General features: G+C 37.2%; 2 protein-coding genes across 5 annotated transcripts in view; both read right to left on the bottom strand.

Annotated features, from left to right (window-relative positions):
• The window catches only part of dnah6 (dynein, axonemal, heavy chain 6), a 127,018-nt gene extending 122,627 nt beyond the window's left edge, over positions 1 to 4,391 (bottom strand). Inside the window, exons 1-2 of the mRNA XM_082164569.1 lie at positions 3,985 to 4,391; positions 3,354 to 3,699 (exon numbers count right to left, since the gene is read on the bottom strand). Coding sequence (XP_082020695.1) covers positions 3,354 to 3,617 — 264 coding nt within the window. The 5' untranslated portion in view covers positions 3,618 to 3,699; positions 3,985 to 4,391. The remainder of the gene's footprint in view (positions 1 to 3,353; positions 3,700 to 3,984) is intronic.
• An 858-nt stretch (positions 4,392 to 5,249) lies between these two features.
• kdm4c (lysine (K)-specific demethylase 4C) lies at positions 5,250 to 26,461 on the bottom strand. Of its 4 annotated transcripts, none has more exons than XM_082164577.1 (22): positions 26,348 to 26,461; positions 25,467 to 25,645; positions 24,541 to 24,716; positions 24,051 to 24,165; positions 22,888 to 23,081; positions 22,700 to 22,749; positions 22,494 to 22,597; positions 22,255 to 22,392; positions 21,944 to 22,137; positions 20,962 to 21,128; positions 18,308 to 20,040; positions 17,121 to 17,232; positions 16,547 to 16,728; positions 16,243 to 16,462; positions 15,037 to 15,113; positions 14,853 to 14,908; positions 13,949 to 14,057; positions 7,919 to 8,107; positions 6,754 to 6,924; positions 6,408 to 6,527; positions 6,218 to 6,310; positions 5,250 to 5,905 (listed from the first exon to the last, which is right to left on the bottom strand). In XM_082164577.1, the coding sequence occupies exons 2-22, from the start codon at positions 25,608 to 25,610 to the stop codon at positions 5,744 to 5,746; spliced, it is 4,506 nt and encodes a 1,501-aa protein (XP_082020703.1). In that variant the 5' UTR covers positions 25,611 to 25,645; positions 26,348 to 26,461; the 3' UTR covers positions 5,250 to 5,743. The 4 variants fall into 4 exon arrangements, with proteins under 4 accessions (XP_082020703.1, XP_082020704.1, XP_082020705.1 ...); XM_082164578.1 differs by having other exon boundaries at positions 25,467 to 25,689; positions 26,348 to 26,445; XM_082164579.1 differs by lacking the exon at positions 6,754 to 6,924.
• Positions 26,462 to 26,556: the final 95 nt, after the last annotated feature.

Here is a 26,556-nt window from a genome sequence, read left to right as displayed (position 1 = left end):
AGATTTAATAGTTTTCACATGATTTGATATAATTTTATTGATTAATTTGTTAAATACACATACTTTATCTGTTTGATTATTGTATTATGTTTAATACAGTATCTCTTCCGTTTAAACCATAAACGCATGCTGTCCACTCAAGTGGACATCTGAAGATCTCTTTGAAAAATGTGTAAAAAAAATTCTAATCTTGTTTTTCATGCCCTAAGAGCAATAAAAACTCATAGGGAAAAAAAATCCTGACTGAAGTTATCATAATTCATGCATTAAAGGGTTAAAAACATGCCCATCATAGGTGTATTCAAGTGCACTGTCAAAAATATTTTCATGATTTGTTATCACAACATTTTTTCTTTTGTAAAATCACCTTTTAAATAATATGTGATGTGCTTCAGATGACATGACAATATTTTGAGTTTCTGTTGATTAGGCTAAACCAATCTCCTACATTGTATTAACTTAAATTTTAAATTTCAATTAAATCCAATTTTTTAAGGCAACCAGATTACTTACCCTTTTTTTTAGTTTAAGGGTCAATGACGTGACGCCTAAATTTTCTGTCCGATTGCATTTTTTCAGGCAAAAATGGGTTTAAATGCATAAAAAGATACTGTATATTTGTAGTACCTATCCCATGTATGTACTCACTTTAACTTTTCAAAAACCTTTACTTATTTGTTATTTTTATTGTTATTTAAAGTGTCAAAACATCATGTGGTGCGACCGTCCGGCCATAACTTCTGTTTTGAAAACGTCTTTGAAATTACTCTGAATTTATTCAAATTAATTTTCTGCACTATTTGGCATGATTTCCAAAATGTTTTGTAATCCTTTAAAAAAATTCAAAGCATTTGTATTTATATTTCCATCATAATATACAAACAAACTTTGTCCGATGATGTCCATTTTATGAAATATCATGTGGTGCGACCATCAAGGAACTACCATTTTGGGACTTTTATGTTGAAAACTATTCAAACACATGAAGTTACATCATAAACCAATTTACCAAGGACCCATGGAAGCAGCAAGCAGGTTTGTAATTCTCTCAAATTGGAAAAAAAAAATAAACCTTTGTAATGGTTGGTATGTAGTTGCCACTTTTGGATGTCATATGGTATGACCTCAAAAAAAAAATTATATTGAAGTTATTTCTACAAATATATATATTTATTATAAATTTCATAGTGACCTTTTTTGGCAAGCTAGCTTGTTTTGTTTAGGTGGCCATTTCTGTGCCTGTAAATTTTGACTGAATTTGAAAATATCATGTGGTGCGACCAAATATCATGTGGTGCGACCACTGCAGACTGTTTTCCATGATAGATATATGTCCTAGATTGGCAGTTTTATGCTTTTATATTCAATTGACGGTTTATATAAAAAAAAGTACTTTACATTAGTATCATTTGGAATAGATTTTTATGCAATTTGGGATATTTTTTTTTGATATTTCAGACAGTTTATGTTTACTCTTTGTATAATATGAGAAAAATGCAATAAAAAAAATTAGAGCATGTAATTTCAGTTTACTAATAATGCATTTATTAGTAGTGTATTTATTATTGCCTATTTATTTATTTAAAATTATTTTAATCTATTTTACCAGATGCCACTGCCAAACGAAAAAATTCTGACCCTGCAGCAAGAGCGGAGTACCTTGATAGGAGAAGAGTGAAATATTATTACAGTTTAAAATAGCTGTTTTCTATGTGAATATATAGTAAACTGTAATTTATTCCTGTGATCAAAGCTGAATTTTCAGCATCGTTAATCCAGTCTTCAGTGTCACATGATCCTTCAGAAATCATTCTAATACGTAACCCTAGACCACAAAACCACTCAATGGGTCATTGTCACATGGGTAAATTTTTTGAAATTGAGATTTATACATCATATGAAAGCTGAATAAATAAGCTTTCTATTGATGTATTATTTGTTTAGATAGAACAATATTTGGCCGATACAACTGAAAATCTGGAATCTGAGGGTGCTACAAAATCGAAAGATTGAGAAAATCGCCTTTAAAGTTGTCCATTTATGTTTGCAATATTGCTATATTCACTCACAAAAATAAATGTTTATAAATTTATGGTAGGACATTTACAAAATATAAAACATGATCTTTATTTAATATCCTAATGATTTTTGGGAATAAAAGAAAAATCGATAATTTTGACCCATACAATGTATTGTTGGCTATTGTGATACATTTTATATGTCAGGATTATTTAATGAATAGAAAGTTCAAAAGAACAGCATTTATTTGAAATAAAATCTTTCGTAACATTATAACCTGCGCCTGAATGTGACACTGAATGTGTCCTTGATTAATAAAAGTATTAATTACTTTAAAAAAACTATTGACCCCAAATGTTACCTGTATACAATACTTTTATGAAATAATTTATATCTATAACATTATTATTTGTTAGAAAGAAATTCTAAGTCAAGTTAAATTAAATGGTGCACTTGTGTTTGTGATGTGATTTTTATATAAAAAAAAAGTTTATAAAATGTTTATGTTCAGGAAAATTCTGTGAAATTTGTATAAAATCTGGTTTAAATCAAATTTTTTTTTATAAAATGTATTGTTCATTGATCTCTTTAAATAGATTTTTAACTATATAAAGTCTTCGTGTCATTTGGTGCGACCAATAAAAGCAATCACTGTATTAAATTTAAAATAAAATATCTTATTTCTGTGGCTGAAATATGAATCACTGATACAGTATGCTTTAGTAAATTATATTTTTTAAACATTTCTATCAGTTTTATGTGATTTACAGGAAAAATAAGTCTGTTAACTAGATTTAAGAAGGCAACTCAGAAATTATAGAACAAAAAATGAGATCATTATTTACAAAAACTCAAAAGAAATGCAAATACTTGGTTTCTAAACACTTAAATTACAAAGAACTTGTAAAATAATGTTTAAGCATGTTAAGGAAATTTATTAATTTTAAGATAAATCACGGTCGCACCACATGACATTTTTTAAGGCTACGGACAATTCATCTAGATGAAAAAACACTAAAATCACTTAAATAATTTTTTTTTTAATGAATTTAGGTGTACACAACATCCTTAATGTTTGAACAATTGCAACAGATATTATTATTTTTTGTATTTTAAAATTGGCCTGTCGAAAATCCTTATACGTCATTGACCCTTAACCGACAATAATAAATTTTTACAGTTTACGTGAACTTCATTTTAACATTCATTTTAGATTTGTCACTTCATCACCCAATTTTGACAGCCAAAAAGAATTAAAAGAATGAATGGACAAACAAACAAACAAACAAACAAACGATTTGTAATGAGTCCTCATTTGATGGTATTGCTCTTACCAACATCTCAACTTGTGCTGGTCTTTTTGAGGTCAGGTGTCTCTCCTGAGCCTTAGTTCTGTGAGGGAATACCAGAGCATCAGCGTTCGTCTGTGGACGTCTGGGCACTGAGATAAGTCTAGCCCTCAGCTGCTCCACATCAACAGGTGCCAGAGAAGCTGCAGGTGCATTAGTAGACACAGGTAAAGAAGACAGCTTCTGTTTGCCATGATCTTGCTCTGGCCCTGCCTGGCTCCTGGAGGTGCCTTTCTGAAAAGAGTGCATGACCAAACTTTCCTCTTGTTTTGTGTTCTTCCCAAAAAGTTTCAATTCTTTCTCCTCGAAATTATTCCTGGACAGTAAACTCCTTTAAATACAGTCAAGACAACAGCATGTTAGTGAGAAGTGAACTGCCGTTACTGTACAATAAAATTATTAGATAGTGTTGCAACGTGCGGGAAGTCTCGTGCTGTTTTTCTTTTAAACTTCGTGCCAAATTATAGAGCAACATTAGCCAAAATATTGTAGTTTATTTCGTCATATGTATATAAGCATATCTTCAGGAGTTCTCATATTTAAAAAAAAAAAAAAAAGTCGCTCGTTAGCAAACTATAAACGGAGCACTGACTTTCAAGACAGCAGCAATACTTACAAAATGTGTTTACAAGTCCCAGAGAATGAAATGCTAGTCAATTTCCAACTAAGTCAGCTGCTGCCAAGCATTCATGAAAAGCGAAGTCATGTTTATATTTTTATTTCTTCAAAACGGGACAACTGAGTGGCGGTTATTATCTTCTACTGGGCTGTTTATAGTTACTTAGCAACGAAGTGTACTTTTCACCACTTCCGCTTCAGATGACAGCAGGGCAGATGGAAAGCGCCACATTTTGCTGCAAATCGATTCATTTGAACGATTTCGAAGAACCGACTCAAATCATTCAGTGATTCTTTTAAGACAGGACAGGACGTAAACTGTGTAATATAACAGTATATGATCATAAACTTTTCAATAAAACTATGTGAAGACACATGCAGTTTGTAGCTAGCATGCTCCAGAATATAAAACAAATATCAGAACAAATAGTATAGTTTGCATTTACATTAAAAACTCCCTTAGCTTAAAAAAAAACCCAACTCTTTTTCGCACGCATGTTAATAATATTGTTATACAGTCATTTGTAACATTTACGCTATTTTGGCTATTAAAGTATTTTTATCACCATTCCATGCCTCGGTTCACTGCGGTATCAACTCACTCATTGGTGGAAAGAAATTCCCGGTTCAATGATTCAGCAAATTGTTGACTCGAAAACCGTTCGGACAGATTTTGGTTTTGTTCACCTGTTCAACCGAATCATTTAAAAGATCCATCTCAAAAGAATGATTGATTCGCACAAAGCAGGAATCCATCACACGGCATTTGAGCACACGAGAGAATCCCAGAATCCAGGTTTGCCAAGCAAAGTACCATTTCGTAAGAAATATATATATATATATTTTTTTTTTTTTTTACAAAAAATCCTATTTAAAGTTTATATGAATATGTGCTGCGCCTTTTAAAAAAGTATGACATTTTTGTCACTCCGTATGTTTTGTGTGAGCATCTCGTATCTCGCAGCGCTCGTGCTCACTCTTGATCAAGTTCAACTACACCTTACTGCGTTAAATAACGTGAGATTTTCAGCCATCATTTTTTTTTTCACCATCAAAAACTAAAATTGTGGTCCTGCTTCCACTTCTGTCTTTGAACTGGTTAAGATCAGATTGTGATTGTTTAAAACTACTATTTATGTTTCTGTTGCTCTTGCAAGTTATATTTAATAAATAAGTATAAATCCCTATCTATGTATCAGCTATATATATATTTTTTTAAAGCAAAGTGTGAAGCGTTTCATCAACTGAGGTCAAGGCACAGACCACAAATCAAACATCTTTAATTTTTGTCAACAGCTGTAAGCACCACATAGAAAAGAAAGAATTAACCCCCGAATAAATAATGAAATCATGACTATAAGTAAAAGGTGACATGTGCTTTGCTGGACATCAGTAGCAACTTTTTTTTTTATTTGCCATTTATACCATTTAAGCTCAACGCTAAATGTTTCAGTGATGGAATGGTGCATGACAAGACAAATCATTTACAAACCAAGCATGCGGGTGAAATTAGTCTCAGCAGTGTTGGGGAGGAAATTACATGATTACGATGCTACAGAATACCATTTGAGGCAAGAAAAACCTCTGAAATATAACAGGAAAAACTTCTAATTTAGAAAAACATTCTTGTCCCTGACTTATGAGACCACAGTATTTCTGCCACGTTTAAAAATCATGATCTCACTGATGTACAATCTTCAAGCCCAATTGAAAACAGCCCCTTGTAATTAAAGGGCTCTTTTAACTCCATTCATCTTTTAGTTGGCTTTGCTGTGCGTTTCTGAGATCCTGGCGAAGGTTCGAGGGCTGATATGGGCGATATAATCCGTCTGGAACCGAGAATTTGGAGTGCGTCTCCTTTTCCTTTCACCTTGTGTGGTAAAGAATGCATCTTGGAAACGCATGCTGGATGCCGTGGACTGTAAAGGGGTGAAACAAACACATCAAAACATCATTCATGAAGAAAAACAGAACAGGACAATATTTTAATATTTTCTCATTAGTTTTGTCCACCCAATGAAAGTCAACAAAATGTCAAGCTTCAAAAAGGATATCATCCATAAAAGTAATCCATATAAATCGAGAGGTTTAATCCAGTTCTTGATGTGTTCCGAAGATGAACAGAAGTCTTGTGGGTTTGAAACAACATGCGTGTGATTCAATTTTGACAGAATTTTTATTTTTGGGTGAAGTGACCCTTTAAAGAAAGAGTTCAGTAAGTGAGAACTCACCAAACGACCTTTGACTTTTTTGGGCAGGTCTTCATCCAGTGTATAAATGTCCTCTCTCTTCGCCAATACTTGGGATCCATCTTCAAATTCCACCTACAAGAACACAGGATATACAATGAATGATTAGAGAGGTACTGTAGTAAAGCAGCCGTACCTGAGAGAATACATGTGAGAGTATGTGTGTGTGTACCTGGTACATATATGAAGTGTTAGAGCCAAGGTACTTGGCTCCATAAAAAAGTCCATCGGGCCACTTCACCTGAACAGCCTCCCCCACTTCAGGAGGTCCAAGCTGGGTACAATCTCTGCTCTGCAGGGTGAAAGAGAATAGATTCCACTCAGACGCCGGGATTGAAAACTAGAAATATTGGGCTCATTCTTACCAACGCATGAGAATTTTCTGTGAAAAATAAGAGGCTGACAACTTTGTAAGCTTATATTTTGTATATTTAAGTTTGCATTCATCAGTTCAATGAAAACATGCCACAGATTATTCATTAGAACAACTACTGGCTAGCAGTGATAGAAACACTCACTACAATGTCTTCAGGGAATGTATCATTGCTGAATGAGCCATCATCAAACATGACTTCATAGAATGTTTGGGCCGTGACCTGGGTAACACGTGAGCTGTAGTAACGAAGATTCTTGTGTTTGGAGATCACTGTCTGGCCCACTTCTAATTCACTTCTGCTAACTTTCAATTTCTGAGGGGACAAAAAAAAAATCTTGACGTTAAAGGGTCAATTATGTGACAGTTTTTTCTGTATTAATTTGTTTATTTATAAAAAAAAAAAATATTTATAAATGGAAGAGCTCAACCGTACTTGGTTGACATGCAAGAATAAATCTCACTGTTTCTTGCAGAAGCTTGAACATTCTTGCATTACACGCAAGAACAAACTTCATTAGTTCACGTGTCAATCAAGCACGTTTGAGCTTTATCATATTTAATGTTCTCTAGAGCTGTCACTTTTGAGAAAAATCTAAATCGAACGGGTATCAAATATCAAGCAATGTATTCGAATATATTCGAATATCTACGAGCCAAGCCATTATTCGCTTGATTTGGTCATGGGCGTACGCTACAATACGTTTAGAGCACCCGCGACTGGATGAGATGGCAAAAAATAAAATAAAAAACAAACGGTCTAATCATAGACTGTAAAAAATGCGCTACACATGGCACTTTAAAAACCGGATATTTCACGTCATGTTCGAATGCATATTCGAATATCGAATAAAAAGTGACAGCCCTAATGTGCTCTATGTATGTGTGATGATCAATGTTTATATGCGAGTAAACTAAAAGCCTAAATAAAATCTATCCATCACATAAAGTTGTCATGCCTTCAGAACACTTGGATTAGACGCTTGATTCATGTAGATTCCATTTACATGTTTTTATGAAGTTTTTGAAGCATGAACGTTTTGGTTACATGGACTGTTAATGGAGGTTTTATTAAAAAATATCTCATTTCTAGTTCGAACAGGAACAAAAGTATAATGGGTTTGGAATTACATGAGGGAGAGCAATGGATAACATAATTTTCATTTTTGGGTGAACTAAACACTATACCATGTATGTACATACCGATAGTAGAAAAATAAAGTAGAACATTTGACATTTTATTTTTAACTTGAAATTGTAAAGATATTCTCTGAATTGCTCGGAAGTATTGAGGCTGTGAGTGTACTCACAGCACTGGAGCTCCGTGACTGGTGTCTGTGACAGGTGATAAAAACCACATATGGCCAATCATCAGGCTCCATGGGCACTCCAGCAGCGTGTGCACAGGTGACATGGAAAGAGGTGGGGCAACGGCCACATGAGCACTGAATACATGCTCCAGATAGCTTTTGTATCCTGTTACGGCAATATATACACTTCTACAAAGAGAAAGAAAGAGAAGAGAGAGAACGAGAGAGAACACATAACATAACACATTAAAGAATGCCAAGACTTAGTCGAATCATTGAAAGAGCAGTGTAAGAAACATTCAGGTAACACTTTCAATAAGGTTTCATTGGTTAACATTAGATAACTACATTAGTTACCATGTAATAACAATGAACAATACTTCTAAAGCATTTATTAATCTTAGTACCTGCCTGGTAATGTTACTTTAGTCAAGTCAAGTCAAATTTATTTATATAGCACTCTTTACAATACAGATTGTTTCAAAGCAGCTTTACAGAGATAACAGAAAAATAATGCAAAAAAGTTTGTTTCCAGAAGAAAATAGTGTCACAGTCCAGCTTAAGTAAGTTCAGTGATGTTTCATTTTTGTTTAAAAAAAAGTTATTTAGTTCATTTAAATATATATATATAGCCGCTCTGGAGTAAACCGCGATGTCATCGACCAGCTCAGTTCAGTTCTTGTATAATAGTGTCAATGCAGGCAGACTAATATTATTGTTGAATATTAAATTTAATGTAAAATTTAATGTCCCCAACTAAGCAAGCCAAGCCAAAGGCAACAAAGGTGGAAAAAGGATACGGCCCGTATCCGGCTGACTACTACATGCGTTGTGTGGTCGTGTCTAGGCGATCCTAGATCCTCAGATTTACTAATACATTATTAAAATTAAAAGTTGTATCTGTCAATATTATTAAATGGACCTGAGCTAACATGAACAACCAATGAACAGTTGTATTTGTGTTAACTAACGTTATCAAAATTAATAAATACTGTAGCAAATGTATTGCTCATTGTTAGTTAAATGTTAAAGCATTAACTAACACTAACTAATGGGACCATACAGAGATGCACTTAATTAACATGTTAAATTGACAACCCTGGAGTAAATATTTATTTGTGTATGTCTCAGAAACTGTAGAGGAAAATATTATCTTTCAAACATTTGTTATCTCTCTATGGGAAATGCCCAGGGTGTGACTAATCCTGGAAGCACCCATTACACCACGTCTGTCAGTTGACAGACCAATCACAACAGTGATGCGGGAGTCCCACCTCCCTAATATATATCGCTGCTAGCGGTCCCCACTTCATTCTTGTTCTCTTCCCCATCAAGATCTTATTTTGGAAGATATTCTCAGCAGATTTCCGGAAAGGTTTTTCTCAGTTATTCCCTCACGTTAAGTGGTGTGAAGGATTGGCCAATCCTGCCGCATTACGAGAATAATTGCCAATAAGATCCGATATCGAGAGACACATTGTGTGAACCTGTTAATTCCCTGGTGTTTGGATCTCGATTATGATGACTGCAAGCCCATCCAGCAGCACAGTGAAAGGGAAAGATCCCTCTTGCCCATTTGTGCAGGTCTATGATTACTTCTAAGAACTCTCACCCTATGTGCATAGCGTGTTTGGGAGTTAGACACGGACAGGCTGTGCTCGCTAATCCCGAGTGCTGCCTGCACCACTCTCACTTCCCATCAAGGGTTTTAGAGCATCGTGTATGAGTCCTTAAAGGGGACCTGAGGTTTTCTGCGCCTCCCCCGGAGTTAGATGAGGCTTCTCCTCAGCCCCGGTGCAGCTGGAGAGAGTTGATGGATGAGATCTCTCCTGAACTTCTCCTGAACTTCCTCCCCTCTTTGAGGGGGACAAAGAGGATGATGATGAGGCGATTGCTCGTCTCTTGGAAGAGGATGTTATCCTCCCTCCTAATCTTTCTACTAGGCCTGGCTGTGCCATGGATGAGTCCCCCTCCCCATACCAGGAGAATTGTATCTTATTGAGATGTGTAAGAGAGCGGCTGCTAAACACTCTTTCGACTGGCCATCAAAGGCAAGAAGCAAGAAGGCCAGGGTGCGGAGATGGATTTGGTCAAGCAGAGGATTCCAGCCATCCCAGCATGCGTCGCAGAGATGTGACATTTCTGGGACAAACCCTTCTCACATAGGGTGCCAGTTAAAGGTTTCTCCTGGCTGGACGTGTGGGATGTCCAACCAAGTAATAGCAAGTGTGGCAAGTCACCTCCACCAACCAATCGCCGTGCAGCCCTATCCTCCGCCTCCCCTTCACTGCCAGGACAGACAGAGTGGCTGTCTGCCTCTCTTTTTAAAAAATGTATTACTCCTCTGCCCTGGTTGTGAGAGCCTTGAATGCCACCTCACTGCTCACAGAATATCAAGCTGAACTCATGGTGGAGATGGGGAGGCAGATTGATGCTGGGTCACCAGATTCAGTGTTGTGGGAAGAGATCTGTGTCATTACAGATCTCAACCTGCTGCGCTCATCTAGGGGAGAAGTCCAAAGCTGCGGCCGAAGCATAGGCTTGGCCGTGGTGGGTGAAAGAGCCCTGGATTGGGTCTGTTAGGCTTGTCGGAGAGGGAGTTCCTTGATGCCCCTGTGGAGCTGAAATCCCTTTTCAGTGCTGCAGTGACAAAAAAATATGCGTCAACAGAGCGACTTAGGAAAGAAGGATGGAGGTTGCCTTCAAGGGTGATTGAGATTATTCAGAATGTGAGAGCGGCTTCAACGCGCTCTGCATATGATCAGAAATGGAATGTGTTTGAGTGATTGTGTGCACACTGCACACAGACACATTGTTACTTTTCTCTGTTACGTTGTGGATGTGTTATGTTTTCTGCAGGAACTTTTGGATAAGGACAGCCTTTTCAACTTAAAGTTTATCTTGCCGCAATTTCTGCGTGCCATGTGGGGACTGACAGGAACATCATAGGTCAACACCTGCTCGAGAGGTGCACAGCTCTTGAACAAGGTTTCAATGTTTCACCTATTCTGCTGTGGGATCTGTCTGTGATCCTTAAAGGGATACTTCACCGTTTTTTCATATTAAACTATGTTATTCCCTTAACTAAGACGAGTTGATACATACCTCTATCGTCTCAGTGCGTGCACTAAATCCCTCTGTCTTGCGGCGAAACTTTGTTAGCCCAGTTCATTTAATATGGGCCAAGCAGAGAAGATACCAAACACCTCCACGTTTTCCCTATTTAAATACAGTTACTCGCGAAGTGTAACTCGACCTAGGACGGTGACACAAAACAAAACGTTGCGCTTTTCTAAGCGTGTAAAATGGATAACTATTTTGTATGGCGGAATACCATAGCAAGTGCTTGTAAGCACTTCGACTTGGCGCAGTAATATCTTCACTAGAGGGAGCGGGGGCCGGTGAGAGGATTTTTCACGAGTGAAGATATTACTACGCCAAGTCGAAGTGCTTACAAGCACTTGCTATGGTATTCCGCCATACAAAATAGTTATCCATTTTACACGCTTAGAAAAGCGCAACGTTTTGTTTTGTGTCACCGTCCTAGGTCGAGTTACACTTCGCGAGTAACTGTATTTAAATAGGGAAAACGTGGAGGTGTTTGGTAGCTTCTCTGCTTGGCCCATATTAAATGAACTGGGCTAACAAAGTTTCGCCGCAAGACAGAGGGATTTAGTGCACGCACTGAGACGATAGAGGTATGTATCAACTCGTCTTAGTTAAGGGAATAACATAGTTTAATATGAAAAAACGGTGAAGTATCCCTTTAATGCACTATCTCAGCCCTCTTTTGAGCCTGTAGATCAGGGTTTCTCAAACTCGGTCCTGGAGGGCCACTGTCCTGCACAGTTTAGCTCCAACCCTGATCAAAAGTTTCTAGTGATCCTGAAGACATTGATTAGCTTGCTCAGGTGTGTTTGATCAGGGTTGGAGCTAAACTGTGCAGGACAGTGGCCCTCCAGGACCGAGTTTGAGATACCCTGATGTAGATAGTAGGGCTGCACGATTAATTACAATTTCCATGTAATCGCACTTAAATCAAGATGGCTTATCGCGAATTTGAAATCGCAAATGCTGCGATTATTTTGTATGCGCAGCTTGTCATTGATGTGCGGCTCTGTAAACGCTGCTCCATCTGAAAGCACTGTGAGTTTGAATCACTCATAACGTGCATTTGAAAAAGCAACACACATCAAACAGCTTTCCAAACATGAGAAGCATTTAATAACCTCTTGTCCAACAAAAGACATTTAATAACATGCTTTTACTCCAAACTCACTCCATAACAACAATTGAGCATTCTTTTGTGAGATGATGTGGCTTCTTACACAGAATAAGGCAGTTGTGTGTTTATTGGTCAAGTTTAATCAATCAATCATTTCAATCTCCTGTTTACTCAGCTACAGCAATAGGGATTTCCTGGAAAAACGGGCATTATCTACTTCTGTGGCAGGGCATATTTGGTATGTCTGCACGAGAGCACCCTCTGGTGTTCAGATGGAGCAGCATTTACTACCGATCAGCCGTGTTGCACTGACAAGCTTGCGCATAAAATAATCGCAACCTTTGCCAAATCGTGTGCGGTTTTAGTGCGATTAATTGTGCAGCCCTAATAGATAGTATTGATTTAAAGCTCCTATGTAACCCCAGATTCTCTGACAACAGTATCTCACCACACTTCCCTCCTTGCAGTTGCATGGAGAAGAGATATGCTGAGAATGAAGTGGGGACCGCTAGCAGTGATATATACTAGGGAGGCAGGACTCACGCATCACTGTCATGATTGGTCTGCCAACTAACAGACATGGTGTAATTGGTGCTTCCAGGATTAGTCACGCCAGAGGTGTTACACATTGTGAGATACCTCACTTCTGTTATCAGAGAACCGGCGTTACGTAAGTTACCTAAAGTTGCCAACATTCATTTTAGCTTTAGTTCTACACTGTTGTTCCAAGAGACATTTCATTTCTCAGCTCTTATGGGCCATTAAGACCCATTTGCACTTTATTTTACTGTTTCTACTGTCTATGAGTGTGTGTGTGTGTGTGTGTGTGTGTGTGTGTGTGTGTGTGTGTGTGTGTGTGTGTGTGCGGTGTGTGTGTGTGTGTGTGTGTGTGTGTGTGTGTGTGTGTGTGTGTGTGTGTGTGTGTTTTTTTCCTGGTAAACCCTATGCTTTTACGCTCCATTTCCAACAGTTCAGATGACAAATAAATGCATACTCCAAGAGCACTCCACAAGATATGTCTGATTATATCATCTGGATGCTCAAAATTGGTCATTTTAAACAGCTTATTGCACTCGTAAGTCACAGTTTTAAACTAATGCTCTGCACACATCACACGCACACAGAAACATTCAGAAATGTATTGTCAACACTGTTTTGTGATTAATTAATAAAATAGCTTAGAAACTGAAAAGTTCTTGCATATATTTCTTAGCAACTAAAACCCACACATGCACTAATGCATTCATATAAATGTAATCTTTACTGTGATACTTTATCTGTGTCCGATTAAAAACAAGCTGAATCATTGAGAAATATAACGGCCCAATGACAAAAGAACTGATAAAAAATAAGTTGTTATGTAGAAGCAATAGCCTTGTGGGCAGCACTGTGTCATATGCCATTGCCATGGTTCAGGCTTATTTGTTCATTAATGACGTTATCAGCGACAGGTCAACGTCGACTCGACTTTAATCACATAAATGTCAACTTTTAAAAATCTGAAATCGTTCAACCTCAACAGGTTAGCTATACTTGTGAGAGCCAAATGTCCTAACTCACATAGTGAAATATTATGACAAACGACATTTTACTGGTCCTCACTAGTTTAAAAAGGCTTATAAATTGGCCAAAACATGTTTTTATTTAAATCTAGTGTTTTGCACATGTTTCTGTGCTTGGTAGGTTTAAGGATAGGGGTTGTTTAGGTGATAGAAGATATCATTAACCTGATATAAAATCAATGGAAGTTTATGCAATGTCCTCACTAATATAGTGAAACAAAAGTGTGTGTGTTTATTACTCACCAGTTTATATCTCTGTACAGGTATGGCACTGATGTCAATAGGAGCTCTCTTCACCACATCTATGAACTTCACCTCAGGGAGACCCACAGCACACATCACATGGGCCCACCTACAACATGTATAATTCATGAGCCGCTTGACTCATTCACTAATATCTAAGAACACTGGCTTTGCTGAACTTGTATTTGCTTATAATGTATATTTTAAAAACTGGAGGATGTGTGTAAAAAGCATACTGAGTCTTCTGCTCTGTCTAGTATTTAATACAACACTATAATTACTATATTATAATTCATTACATTTATATAGCGCTTTTCTCTGCACTCAAAGCGCTTTACATAGAAGGGGGGAATCTCCTCAACCACCACCAATGTGCAGCATCCACTTGGATGATGCGACGGCAGCCATATTGCGCCAGAACGCCCACCACACACCAGCTTACTGGTGGAGAGGAGACAGTGATGAAGCCAATCAGTATATGGGGATGATTAGGAGGCCATGATGGACAGAGGCCACTGGGCAAATTTGGCCAGGATGCCGGGGTTACACCCCTACTCTTTCGAAAGACATCCTGGGATTTTTAATGACCACAGAGAGTCAGGACCTCGGTTTAACGTCTCATCCGAAGGACGGTGCTCTTTGACAGTATAGTGTCCCCGTCACTATACTGGGGCATTAGGACCCACACAGACCACAGGGTGAGCACCCCCTGCTGCTCTTCCAGCAGCAACCTGGTTTTTTCTCAGGAGGTCTCCCATCCAGGTACTAACCAGGCTCAACCCTGCTTAGCTTCAGTGGGCAACCAGTCTTGGGCTACAGGGTGACATGGCTGCTGACATGAATCATTGAGAATCATTATATTAGTAATATATTAGTATTAAGGGATCTGAATAAGGGAGCTTACCTGTCATCTGAGGTTCTCTTTAAAGCACCTCCCCTCAGGTTACACAAACAGCATCCCTGGTATAAAACACACACAAAACAGATATAAGATATCAGCCATAATTTAACAAAGGCAAGCAAAACATACAAGTAGTCAATAAATGATACTGATACAGTAAATGTTGACTGACTGCATGATTACTTACAGCTGCCAGGTCTCCGCTCACACATCGGTCACATGTCCACACTGGGCCAACATCATGAATAGAAACACCGTAGCAACCTATGGACCAATCAAACGTTTACATTCTCTACTATGCCAAACTATTTTTTTTACAACATGCATTTTTTAAGGTTGTCAAAGTTAATGTGTATGCTTAAGATATTAATTATTAAATTTAACACAATAATTTATTTAACACACATACATAATTCTGCTTTCAAAAATGTCAGAATTTAGATCACGAGATGAATTCAATTACTTTATTCTACTAACAGCCCTAAACCATGGTACAAAAAAAAATGGAATTGAAGTAAAAATGTTTCTCTTACAGTTTATATATCTAACATTACTCTAGAAGTGAGCAGAAAAATATAAACATCCATTTAATACAAAGTAGAGTTAAAGATAATATAATAAATTAGCTATATAAAAGCCAATTATTTAATTTCATAAATAGCAGTTTTTTAATCATGATTAAAATCAAAATCAAATAAAACAAATATAAATGAATGAAAAATGTATATAGTATGCATGGTATGAATGGGTCTTTATACACGGAATTAATATTTCATAATTTAATATTTATAACTTACAAATTAAATAAATTATAAAAGCTACCATTAATTTTTTTTTAAAGAAATTAATACTTTTATTCAGCAAGGATGGAGTAAACTGTTCAGAAGAGGCAGTAAAGACTATTACATTAATACAGAACATTGCTATGTCAAAAACATGCTGTTTTTTACTTTCTTTCATCAAAGAATCCTGAAAACATTAATATATCATCACAAAAATATTAAGTAGCACAGCTGTTTCTTGAGAACTAAATCAGCAAATAGAATGATTTCTGAAGGATCATGTGACACTGAAGACTGGAATAATGGCTGCTGAAAATTCAGAGTTGCATCTCAGGAATAATTATATATATATATTAAAATTGAAAACAGTTATTTTAAATTGTACTATTTCACAATATTGCTGTTTTTACTGTATTTTGAACACCAGAGACTTCTTTAAAAAAAAAGGAAAAATAAAAAAATAACTTACAGACCCTAAACTTTTGAATGGTTTTATATTATTTAATAATTAATTATATTTGATAAAGTCCAGGTTTCCCTTGCCAGAGGATCATGATATTTGGGGCTTTTTCAGTTGTTAATTGTGTTGTTAAGTGATCTCAGTGACGTACTGGCATGAACTTGAACACAGCAACTGTTGCAGGCCACAAGAGGACTGGATCCATCCTCCTCCAGTAGTGTGTTCGAAGGGCATGGGCCCTCCTGGTATGCAAAGCAAATTTCAGGGATCAGAGGTCGCGATCTCAAGCCTGCCACCTGTGAACATGACCCCTGAGACTCTGTGGCAGGATTCATCAAGACATCATGCCTTCTTTCCTCTAAATTCTCAGGCTGTGAGAAAAAACAAGAGTTTGAAATAAATGTTTTTGCATCACATAGCACATATACACAACCAGATTAGTCTCCATAAGTTACCTGATAGTATGGCATGAAAAGGGTGCAGACAGCACAGTGAGGAGCAGTTTGAGCTGCAGCTGTGTTGTATTCTCGTTCATATTGAAGATGAGCTTTTCTCTGTTGCCACAGATGCACTAAAGGCTTTGCCCATTCCTCAGTTTCTGGCTCCTCTTCTTTAGTTTCACACTCCTCTACAGTCTCTGAGACACACACACAAATAAATATTTACTCTAGGGCTGAAAATTTCATTTAGTATTCTAATTCTTTAACTTGACACAGCTTTTTAAAAGTGCATGCATGCATGGAGTGAGATGCTGAAAAGCAGCGGGACACAACAGCCAAGACATCAGTCTGCTTGCCTGGTGTACATAGATGAATCATTAAAAATACCACAAACAGAATGCAACAACGCATTATTAGTGTAATTCTGTCCTATGACAACATGCAGTTTAATAAATGGTACTTACATTTTTAAAACCATTACAATATGTTATAAATCAGAATAACATTTTTGTTACTTTTTTTATTTTTTTCATCCATAATTGTAAGCTATTTTTTGCTCATAATAAAGTAAAAGTGGTTAAACATCCACCATCATCACTGGCAGCCTGCTGTTTCACAGCACTGGGAACTGCTCTTGCAGTGGGCTTTCTGAGGGGGTGACGCCAACTCTTGGTAGTCTTCTTAACAGTTTGCATGTGATACTATGAGAGCAAAAAAAGAGAGAGACAAAGAGGAGGTCAGTGAAAGAGACCATACACTTTCCGAAAATACTGTTGCTACCTTTATTGTGCATGTGTATATACAGTATGTGCACATTTATTAATGCGGTAACACTTTACAATAAAGTTCATTAGTTAACATTAGTAAATGTATCAACTAACATGAACTAACAATGAGCAATACATTTGTTACAGTATTCATTAATTAAAATTGTTCATGTTAGTTCACAGTGCATTAACTAATGTTAACAAATACAACTTCTGATTTTAATAATGTATTAGTAAATGTTGAAGTTAATATTAACTAAGATTAATAAATGCTGTAGAAGTATTGTTCATTCATAGTTCATGTTAAATAATGAAACCGTATTGTAAAGTGTTACCATTAATGCTTTGGCACTGTAAAGCTTTGTTTACAAGGCATGAAGGTGTGAACAGTAATTAAATAAGTGTTCTGATGTATGAGTAGAGAAAATGTTCTCACAAAAACAAAATCACTGGATTCACAGCAAATTAATATACATTACCATTCAAAAGTTTGGGGACAATAAAATTAATACTTTTAATAAATTAGCAAGGATGCATTACATTGCTCAAAAGACACAGTAAAGACTTGCATTGCTACAAAATTTTTTTTTTTATAGCAATGTAAGAGGTCGAGAGTATTCTGAAAATATATACGTTTCCAAAAAAAAAAAAATATAATAATAATAATAAATATATATATAAAATATTACACATAGCCTATATACAGTAGTCAACAATTGAAGTGGATCAAAAAAGTTCAAAGTTGTCCTAAGACAAGAACGGGTATTGTTCAAAATTCATGTATAACTTTGATGAAAGGTTTTGATCCACTTCAAGTGTTGACTACTGTATATATATATAAAAAATATTGACTACTGTATAACATAAATAATAAAATATACACAAACAACAACAAAAGTTAGCAAAATGTCTCGTCACTGTGGTCGATGTTGTTTGGGACAGAAGCTCAGAACAAAATACTGAAGAATACAGGATGTACTGCTTGTCATGGTGTAGCACCAGAACTCACTGTACAGACTTCCCCTGGCTCCAGGCCCGTTTCCACATACTCAGGGTCACTCATGGCATTCTCCTCACTGGATTCACTGCTGCTGTCCGCACCCTTATCTCCCGATTCACACGAATCAGAGTCGCTCACAGACCCATCATGCTCTGACTTCACACCTTCGTAATACTCTTGCCCTTTAAACTCTTCCTCCTGAGTTTCCTGAGAGCCTGTCTGCTCACCGAGCACACAAGCTACAGCTGGTATCTCGACGTTCTGCTGCTTGAGATCTATAGGGGTGTTTAGAGCAACGTCTGCACCAGAGCACTGCATGGGAATGGGCTCCAGGTTGGTCCAGGTCTGGGTGTATGGTGAAGAGTTTGGAGAATCTGGGAACTTTTCTTGTTGGCACCCTGATTCAGACCACATGGTGTAGGGCAGAGAGTCATGGGAATATTCTGTGAGACTGTTTACACCTGTGGTAAGACCCATTACCAACTCGGGCTGCAAGCTCTCAATTAGCACTGCAGGATTCTGGGAGCTGAGGTTTTTCCAAATGGTGAAGGGTTTGGACTCCACGAAGGGGCCATGGGAGGATGTGAGAGAGCTGGACTGCTCTTCAAGAGAACTAGAAGTTTGTTTGTCCCCTCCTTCTGCTGAGTTATTAGAGTTGTGGGCATCTATAAAATCCATGTCTGCTACTGTAGGACGTTGTAAAATACTGTGAGTAGTGATTTTAAACTGCGAAATTGACGCATGTTGAGTGTTCTGGTCTGTGGATGGGCATGTGTGTTTATGTCCTTCCTGTTTGGACTCCTCTGGTGGCTCCCACTGTGACACCATAGAAGGAGATGCTGGTTTTGCTATAAAGGTGTCTGAGATCGAGTTATTGAACGATTGGCTCACACCTTCTTGGGGTACAATTGGCCAATTGGGACAAGCTTTTTCAGAACAAGTCCCCATATCATCTGTTATAACAGGAGGTGCGTGTGATTTTTCCAGAAGGAGAACAGGTACAGTACTGCTCGGACTGTGAGGTCGGTGATTTGCGGTGTCGGGTCGTACAGCGAGAGTCAGCGAGGGCATTTCAGGTGCGAGAGAGTGAGGATTGACTCTCTCATCTGTGAGCTCAGGCATTAGAAGAGGCATTTCACAAAAAGGGGCAGTCTGGATTTCAAAGTTTGTTCTGTTCTCCAAGGTTTCTGAATCCCGAAGAGTAGAGTGTAGACGGATCGAGCTTTGCTCCTTGTAAAGTGCTGATGTGCCGTAATCGATGCTGCTCTCAGACAAGATATCGGCGACCGTCTCTTCCATTTCAATTTTAGCCTGTTGGGAATCACTTTCCGAAAATAAAACAGCAGCACCAGTAGAGCTACGCCTCTGTGAATGGGTCACAGGAACAGAAGGTGCACTTATTCCTGAGACAGATTCACAGTCTGTTTGATTAGGACTTTCAGCAGTTCTTTCTGAGTCCAGAGTCACATCCACAGGGATGTCACTCTCTGAGGTTGGTTCAGGCCCAGGCTTTGCGGTGGAGACTGTGTTTGTGGTTACTCGACCTTCATCCAAATTTACAGACGTCTGGGAGCTTGCATGACCTGAATCAGGGTTACTCAGACTGGATGTGGAGGTGAGTGGAGAAGTCGAGAGTCGCTCAGGTGAAGCATCTTTGACTTGTGAGGTAGAGTGGGCCAGCAAGTCACTCTCCACTCTTGTTACTTTAACAACACACATTTGTCGACATGGACCAGTGAGCCCTAAAAAGACAAAACAAGTGTCATGAAACAATAAAACAGTTTTTTTTTTAGATATACACAGACATGTAGGTTTTGCACGCACACTACTGTTAAAAAGTTTGGAGATTTTTCTAATGTTTTCTTCTCTTTTAGTCTCATGTGTTCACCAAGGCTGCATTTATTTGATAAAAAATACAGTAAAAAAACAGTAATATTGTGAACTATTTAAAAACTCTTTTCTATTTTAATGATGGCAAAACAGAAATTTCAGCAGCCATTATTCCAGTCTTCAGTGTCACATGATCCTTCAGAAATTATTTTAATATGCTGATTTGGTGATGAAGTAACATTTCTAATTATTATCAAAGTTGAAACTGTGAAACATTATTTTTCAGAAATCTTCGATGGATAGAAAGTTCCAAAGAAAAGCATTTATTTGATAGAGAAATCTTTTGTGATATTATAAATAACTTTACTGTCACTTTTGATCAATTTAATGCATACTTATTGAATAAAAGTATAATTTTTTTTTGTTTTTATTATCTTGCTGACCCCAAACTTTTGAACGGGAGTGTAAATTTCATTTTAAGAAGAAATCAAATAATTTAGAGAATTTTGGACTATTTTTGTTCTTTTTTTGACATGCCTGTAACAGAAGAGAATGTGATGAAACACAGATCACAAGTATTCATTTGAATTCTGTAAAAATGTGGTGTTGTGATAACTAGGACTTCCTATACTGATACTGTCGAACACAAACGGTATCTGTCCTTAATGTGACTGTTAACAGATCATAGATTATATTCAAGAATCAATACCACAGAAAATAAAAATGCACATTTATCTACATGTATTACTGAATCAGAGAACAAATGCAAACTGCTAGGCTTTGTGTATTTGAGGAATGTATTGTGAACTTACAAAAGTAATAGAGATACTAGCCTTTTAATTCAGTTGGGAACTGCGATTCTTTTTGGCGTTTCACTGGGTCTTCCTCTTCCTTGTCTTTTGATGTTAAATCTGCCCCTCTACTCCTCCGACTTCCTCCCTTCACTGGAGCGGTGTCCACAGTCTTCAATCGTTTGGAGCATGTGCGTGGATAATGGAGACTTGATACAAAACAACAACAACAAAAAAATCAAAAATCACATGCTGTCCAAGATTGTTAATTGAGCCTGTCAGTAAATAACCATAAACAAATCTCTATAGTGATTAACCTCTGCATTAAAGATACAACAAAAAAACAACAACAAAAGATTCACATGCTGTCCAAGATTGTCTTTTAATACAATTAAATTGATCAAATTTAAATCAAATTAAATTATTTGACAGAAACTTCTGTGCTCTAAATCTCTCACAAATCTTTAAACAGTTCGACAATCTCTATTTCATTTTTGCTACATTTTAAATATCAATTTAAAAATTAAATATAAGTTTAAATTTAGTATATAAGTTTGCACTTAGTGCAAATAGCTGCTGCCTTATTATAAATGATTTATCCATGCACATCATTACATTTTTTTTAATTCATTCACAATTTATCAAAAATGTTAACCTCCCCTCCCCCTCAAAATGGCATCTGCTCTCTTCATGACGTACAGTATTTCTCGGGGGAACGTGGGAATAAAAATCCACAACTGACTGCAAACTGTCATTCAGATCTGCCTCCATTTAGTTTGCAACGCCCAACTTACATAGATTCAATCACCTACATTTTTTTACTCATTCCAAAAGCCGTTTCACTCGTATTTACATTACAATAGGGAAGAAAAGACCTTGGCAAACTCCGTTTAATGCCGACTATTAACAGATTTATTTCTTGCTCAAACTGTTGTAATTGACCTGAAAGAGAAAACTGACCATAGAAGACGGCAGTATACATTAATACTAGCTATAGTGACCCTCGTTGAAACCCTGATAATACCTTGTGGTGGAGGGTGCTTTCCTGCGACGTCTCTGAAGCCAGCTCTGCAGCTCCGGTGTGGTGCTGGGTGTGGCCAGGATGTGATCCAATGAGCAGGAGTCTTTGCCTTGTGTCCAAGCCTGATAGCGATCCGGCTGGAATCGTCTGACAAACGGATCCATGGAAATCTTCACCATGTCCTTACTGCATGTACACTGCAAGAGGACACAAAAGTAAAGTGTGAAATGTTCACTGGCTGAAGATAAGGGAACAGTAACATGAAGTTGCCAGATTTTCATCAGCAACAACCGTTTTTATGTGCTTCTTAGTACCTGCGTAGCAACTTTTCCATAATTAATCCACCGGAGACTGGCAAAATTGGTGGATTCGGCACAGTTGAAGCCGTGGTTGAAGCCAGCGTGGTAACCATAGGGAAATGTGATCATAAACTCCCCTGCTTCCTGTGTTATCTATAAACATATATCAGTTTATTGTGAAGACATACAAGGAGAACTGAGACACAGCAAAAACTAAAATAGTTGTAAATTGATTCTAAAAGACTGTGGATTGCCTTATCAAATGGTATGCTGTATTTCTTTAGTACAGAGGGGGATATCAATGTCATCTTGTGTCTCAGGAACGCCTCACAGCTTTTAAAGCTGTTAGGAAAGAAACCTAAGGACAAAGACACATTTATCACACCCAGTACAACACAGTGTATATATGCAGCACATTCCTTTAAAAGACAACTTTATAGTTCTACTTTAAAGTTTTTACCTATAGCAAGACGCTCCAATCTCTTCCCGTGTTCTGGAGGGATGGCATACCTGTGAAATTTATATATTTATTTATTTATTTATTAAGAAATGGGAAAATTCCTGGTCCTCAGGAGAGGTACAAGAAGAAAAAAGTCCAAATAGATCTATGCATGCTGAAGAAACACAGAAAACCACAGCGAGCCCTACCAGGATTTGGGTTCGCCAAAGTGCAGGTAGTTAATGCTGTAGAGGTCCATGTCCTCTGTGTGCCAGGAGAAGCTGGTCTTCCACATGCCAAAGTACAGATAGGGTGTGTTTACTCCCTGAATGGACACACCACAGTCCTCCTCGATTACGTCCAAGATTGAGTTCAAGTGCCCGATGTTCCATTCTTCAATGTCCTGAGATAAGAGGGGCAGTAACAGTATGTCAACTCCTTACCAGTATACAGCACAAATAAGAAAGTAACATGGCACTACCCAGACTTTTTGGATATGTTGCATGTTAATTTCCGAATTTTTTTGTGTTTTTTTAAATATTTTTATTTGTATCCCTCAGATTTATATTAAAATACCATGTACATATCCTGGTAATTCATTATGATAATCATTCATGGTATATTTCAAAGCAGTGAAATTTCACAATACTCAATAAAAATTTCAATGACAGCAAAAAAATAACTGAATGAATAGCAAATAATATTCTATTGAACACACTCCCATTTTAAATATTTATAATAATAGTAACACATTAAATGAACACAATGGCATGAGGCTTTCAACTATTTCTCAATTAAACACACTTTTGCGAAAAGTTGCTAAAACTTGCTTTTTTGTAATCATCCAAGTAACCAGTCAGAAATAAAAAATAAATAAATAAAATAAAAACTGCAATTTTCTCTTTTTCTTGTTAATAATGTTAAAATAATTTTATAAAAATAACAGTAGTAAGAGCATAATAGACTATTGTAGTGTGATTTAGTAATAATAGCGGTTGTAGCGATTTAGTGGCAAAGTACCAGTACTTATTTTTGAAATTCATTTTTTTTAACTGCAACCAGTCAAACACACTGTTAAGGTCCTTGCACACTGAATCCGAAAATTCCATCATTCTGTGGCTCTAAATTGTCAAAACACCATTCAAATGCTTGTTACGGATGCGGAAAACGACGGACGAAAGTTTCGGAGGCAGTGTGCAAGTGTGATTGACATAATGTGAGGTCGTATTTATTTTGTAACGTGCGAAAATTTCGAACGCGAATTTCGGACTCAGTGTGCAAGGGCCTTTATCCTTTGTTATAAACCACATGCCATTCACATGTTACGCTGGACGTTCAGTGGACAATAACTGTTCTCCACCTGCATCCTCACCTCATCATAGAGCGTGCCGCTCACATCAGCACCATAGATGGGCGAGACAAAAGTGAGATTCTTCCAGTATTTCCTCTCCAGGTCTTCATAGTTCAGGTAGCGAGGTGTGCAGTACCTGAGTAGGTAAATCACACATCTCCAGATGGCCTTAACGAATATAGGTCAATCCATAATTTAAAAGAAAACTCATTACAGAGTGCATTAGAAGTCCAGCACATAACAATAAATAAAACAAGGAACCAAATTAGAGGTGTTTGTAAACTGTATGCCATTTCATGACATTGGAATTTGTGGCACAATACAAAACTGGTACCTACAGCAACCTGTCTTATATCTAAATGTAGGTTATGGCTGACCACTTTAAAAAGAAACTGACAGAATGTGCATACTCTGCAAAGAATATATACTGCATGCGCCTACTGTGTTTAAAAGAGTAGAATAACAGTATGCTACTTTGAACCAGATGTGCATTTTTGTGTTTGTCACTTACATGTCACTGTTGGCCAGTCTACGGAATTCTTGCACAGTGAGTGGTTTCTTCTGGATGTTGTACTGGGTGAAGAGTCCTGATTGGCCAGCTACCATCTGCTGAATAGGTGCTTGGATGACAAAATCATCAATATCATCGTAATTGCGACGTGGCTTCCAGCCCTTGGGTGGAATTACCTGTGGAAATAATTAAGATCTAATGTAAGAATTAGGCAAAAATGCATGCACACACACACACACACACGCATACACACATATACACACACACATATACATATATATATATATATATAGTCAAACCAAACCTTCAACATTTCTCACATTATCACAGTTTATTTGCTATAGTTTAGAAAATGGAAAATAAAATATGACAAGAACTCAGAGTTATCAAATCAGCTGATATTTCACTGGCTTTGGCTCATCCTTCTATTACACTGCCTCACAATTGAATTAGGTTGAATAGCTGTCAGCTGTTTAATTTAAGTACACAATTAGATTATACCAATTTAGGTCAACCAATTACCAAGCAATGCTTAATTTTTTTCAGTCTGTGGTGTAAAAAGGTTGCATTAGCAATTAAAGAAATTTTTTTTATATACATTTTACTGGTAGTCCACTCTATGAAGAATCTTTAGGTGTAATATGTCACAGTTTACTTTATTTTGCTTACATAAATGAACTAGCCTATAGTGTCTTGCACCCCACTAGTAAAAAAATATATCAAAACTTACATCTGGTGTCTGAATAATTTTTGGTTTGACTGTGTGTGTGTATATATATATATATATATATATATATATATATATATATATATATATATATATAACCTAGACATTATTATTTTTACTATATTATTATAATTATTATATATTAGAGCTGTGAGCTTTTCACTATCCATCACATACATAAACATACAAGCATACCAACCTTGGCCAGACCAGCACGATGTGCTCCCTGAGACTCCATGTACACCAGGTATTGGTTGAAGTCCTTAAACTCCTCCATGGTAGGTCTGAAGGTCATGATCTTACAGGCAGGGTTAGCCAGGGCACTTTCCCCAACACCTGCCATCCTGACCTCTCCCTCCAGCCTCCCAGAGGATCTACCTGCAGAGCACACTGTGTTGCAACTAGACGTCCCCTTCACAATACTGATCATGCAGTAAAACATGAACAAATATTGTGTTCAACCTAGTTTGGGTGTTAACAGCTTACAAGCATATGACTGACTGTATAGCCATTCTAATTATTTTTCATCCAATGATTTTGGTCCACCTGACTAGGATTTCATCACTGCCAGTCAAACCTACAAATATCCTCAAGCAGTGTGTATTTACAGCATACTTCATTTCTGAAGAAATTTACCATTAAATCATATTTGTGCCATTAAATCAGCCCTATTTACCACTTAATTCAATATGACTGCACAATGCAGCAAGCCTGTGACTGTCATTTACAAACGTCTAGTAGAATGAGTTTTAATGCAGGCCCACTCCCATAATCTGCTGATAAAACATAAACCAGAAAAAGACGAGCTAGATAAAGGTGAAATATACATATACAATCTCGTCGCATGCAGTCGCAGGAAGTGTAAACCCCCTGCGTTATGATTTTTATCGTTCAAACTATATTGTTTACTGTACTCAGATAGGTTTATTTACAGTTAGCTCATTAGCTGCTAGAGTGACTATATTAAATGTCAACTAGTGTCGTTGTCAAAGTTCTTCTCTGAGCCAATAATAACAAGAGTAAGCTACTTATGTGCGCATAACACATCTGTACTCTGTTCGGTGTATAGATTAGAAATACCTCAGTGAAGTGTGATCGTGGGCACGCAGTCTAGTCCCTTTAAATCCCCCAGCTGTACTTCATGACAGCTCTCTTCTCTCACACGATTTCATGTCTGCCTCTCTTCATCTCGCTAGGGCTTCAGAGAGACCAGCGCCATCTGGTGGCCTGTATGTATGCCATACATTGCACTACTACATCACAACAACTTTTAAATCTGAGGGGTGATG

This window comes from Leuciscus leuciscus (assembly GCF_965113295.1).
Source record: "Leuciscus leuciscus genome assembly, chromosome: 3".
Taxonomy (NCBI): domain Eukaryota; kingdom Metazoa; phylum Chordata; class Actinopteri; order Cypriniformes; family Leuciscidae; genus Leuciscus; species Leuciscus leuciscus.
This window is presented reverse-complemented; position numbering and strand designations above follow the sequence as displayed.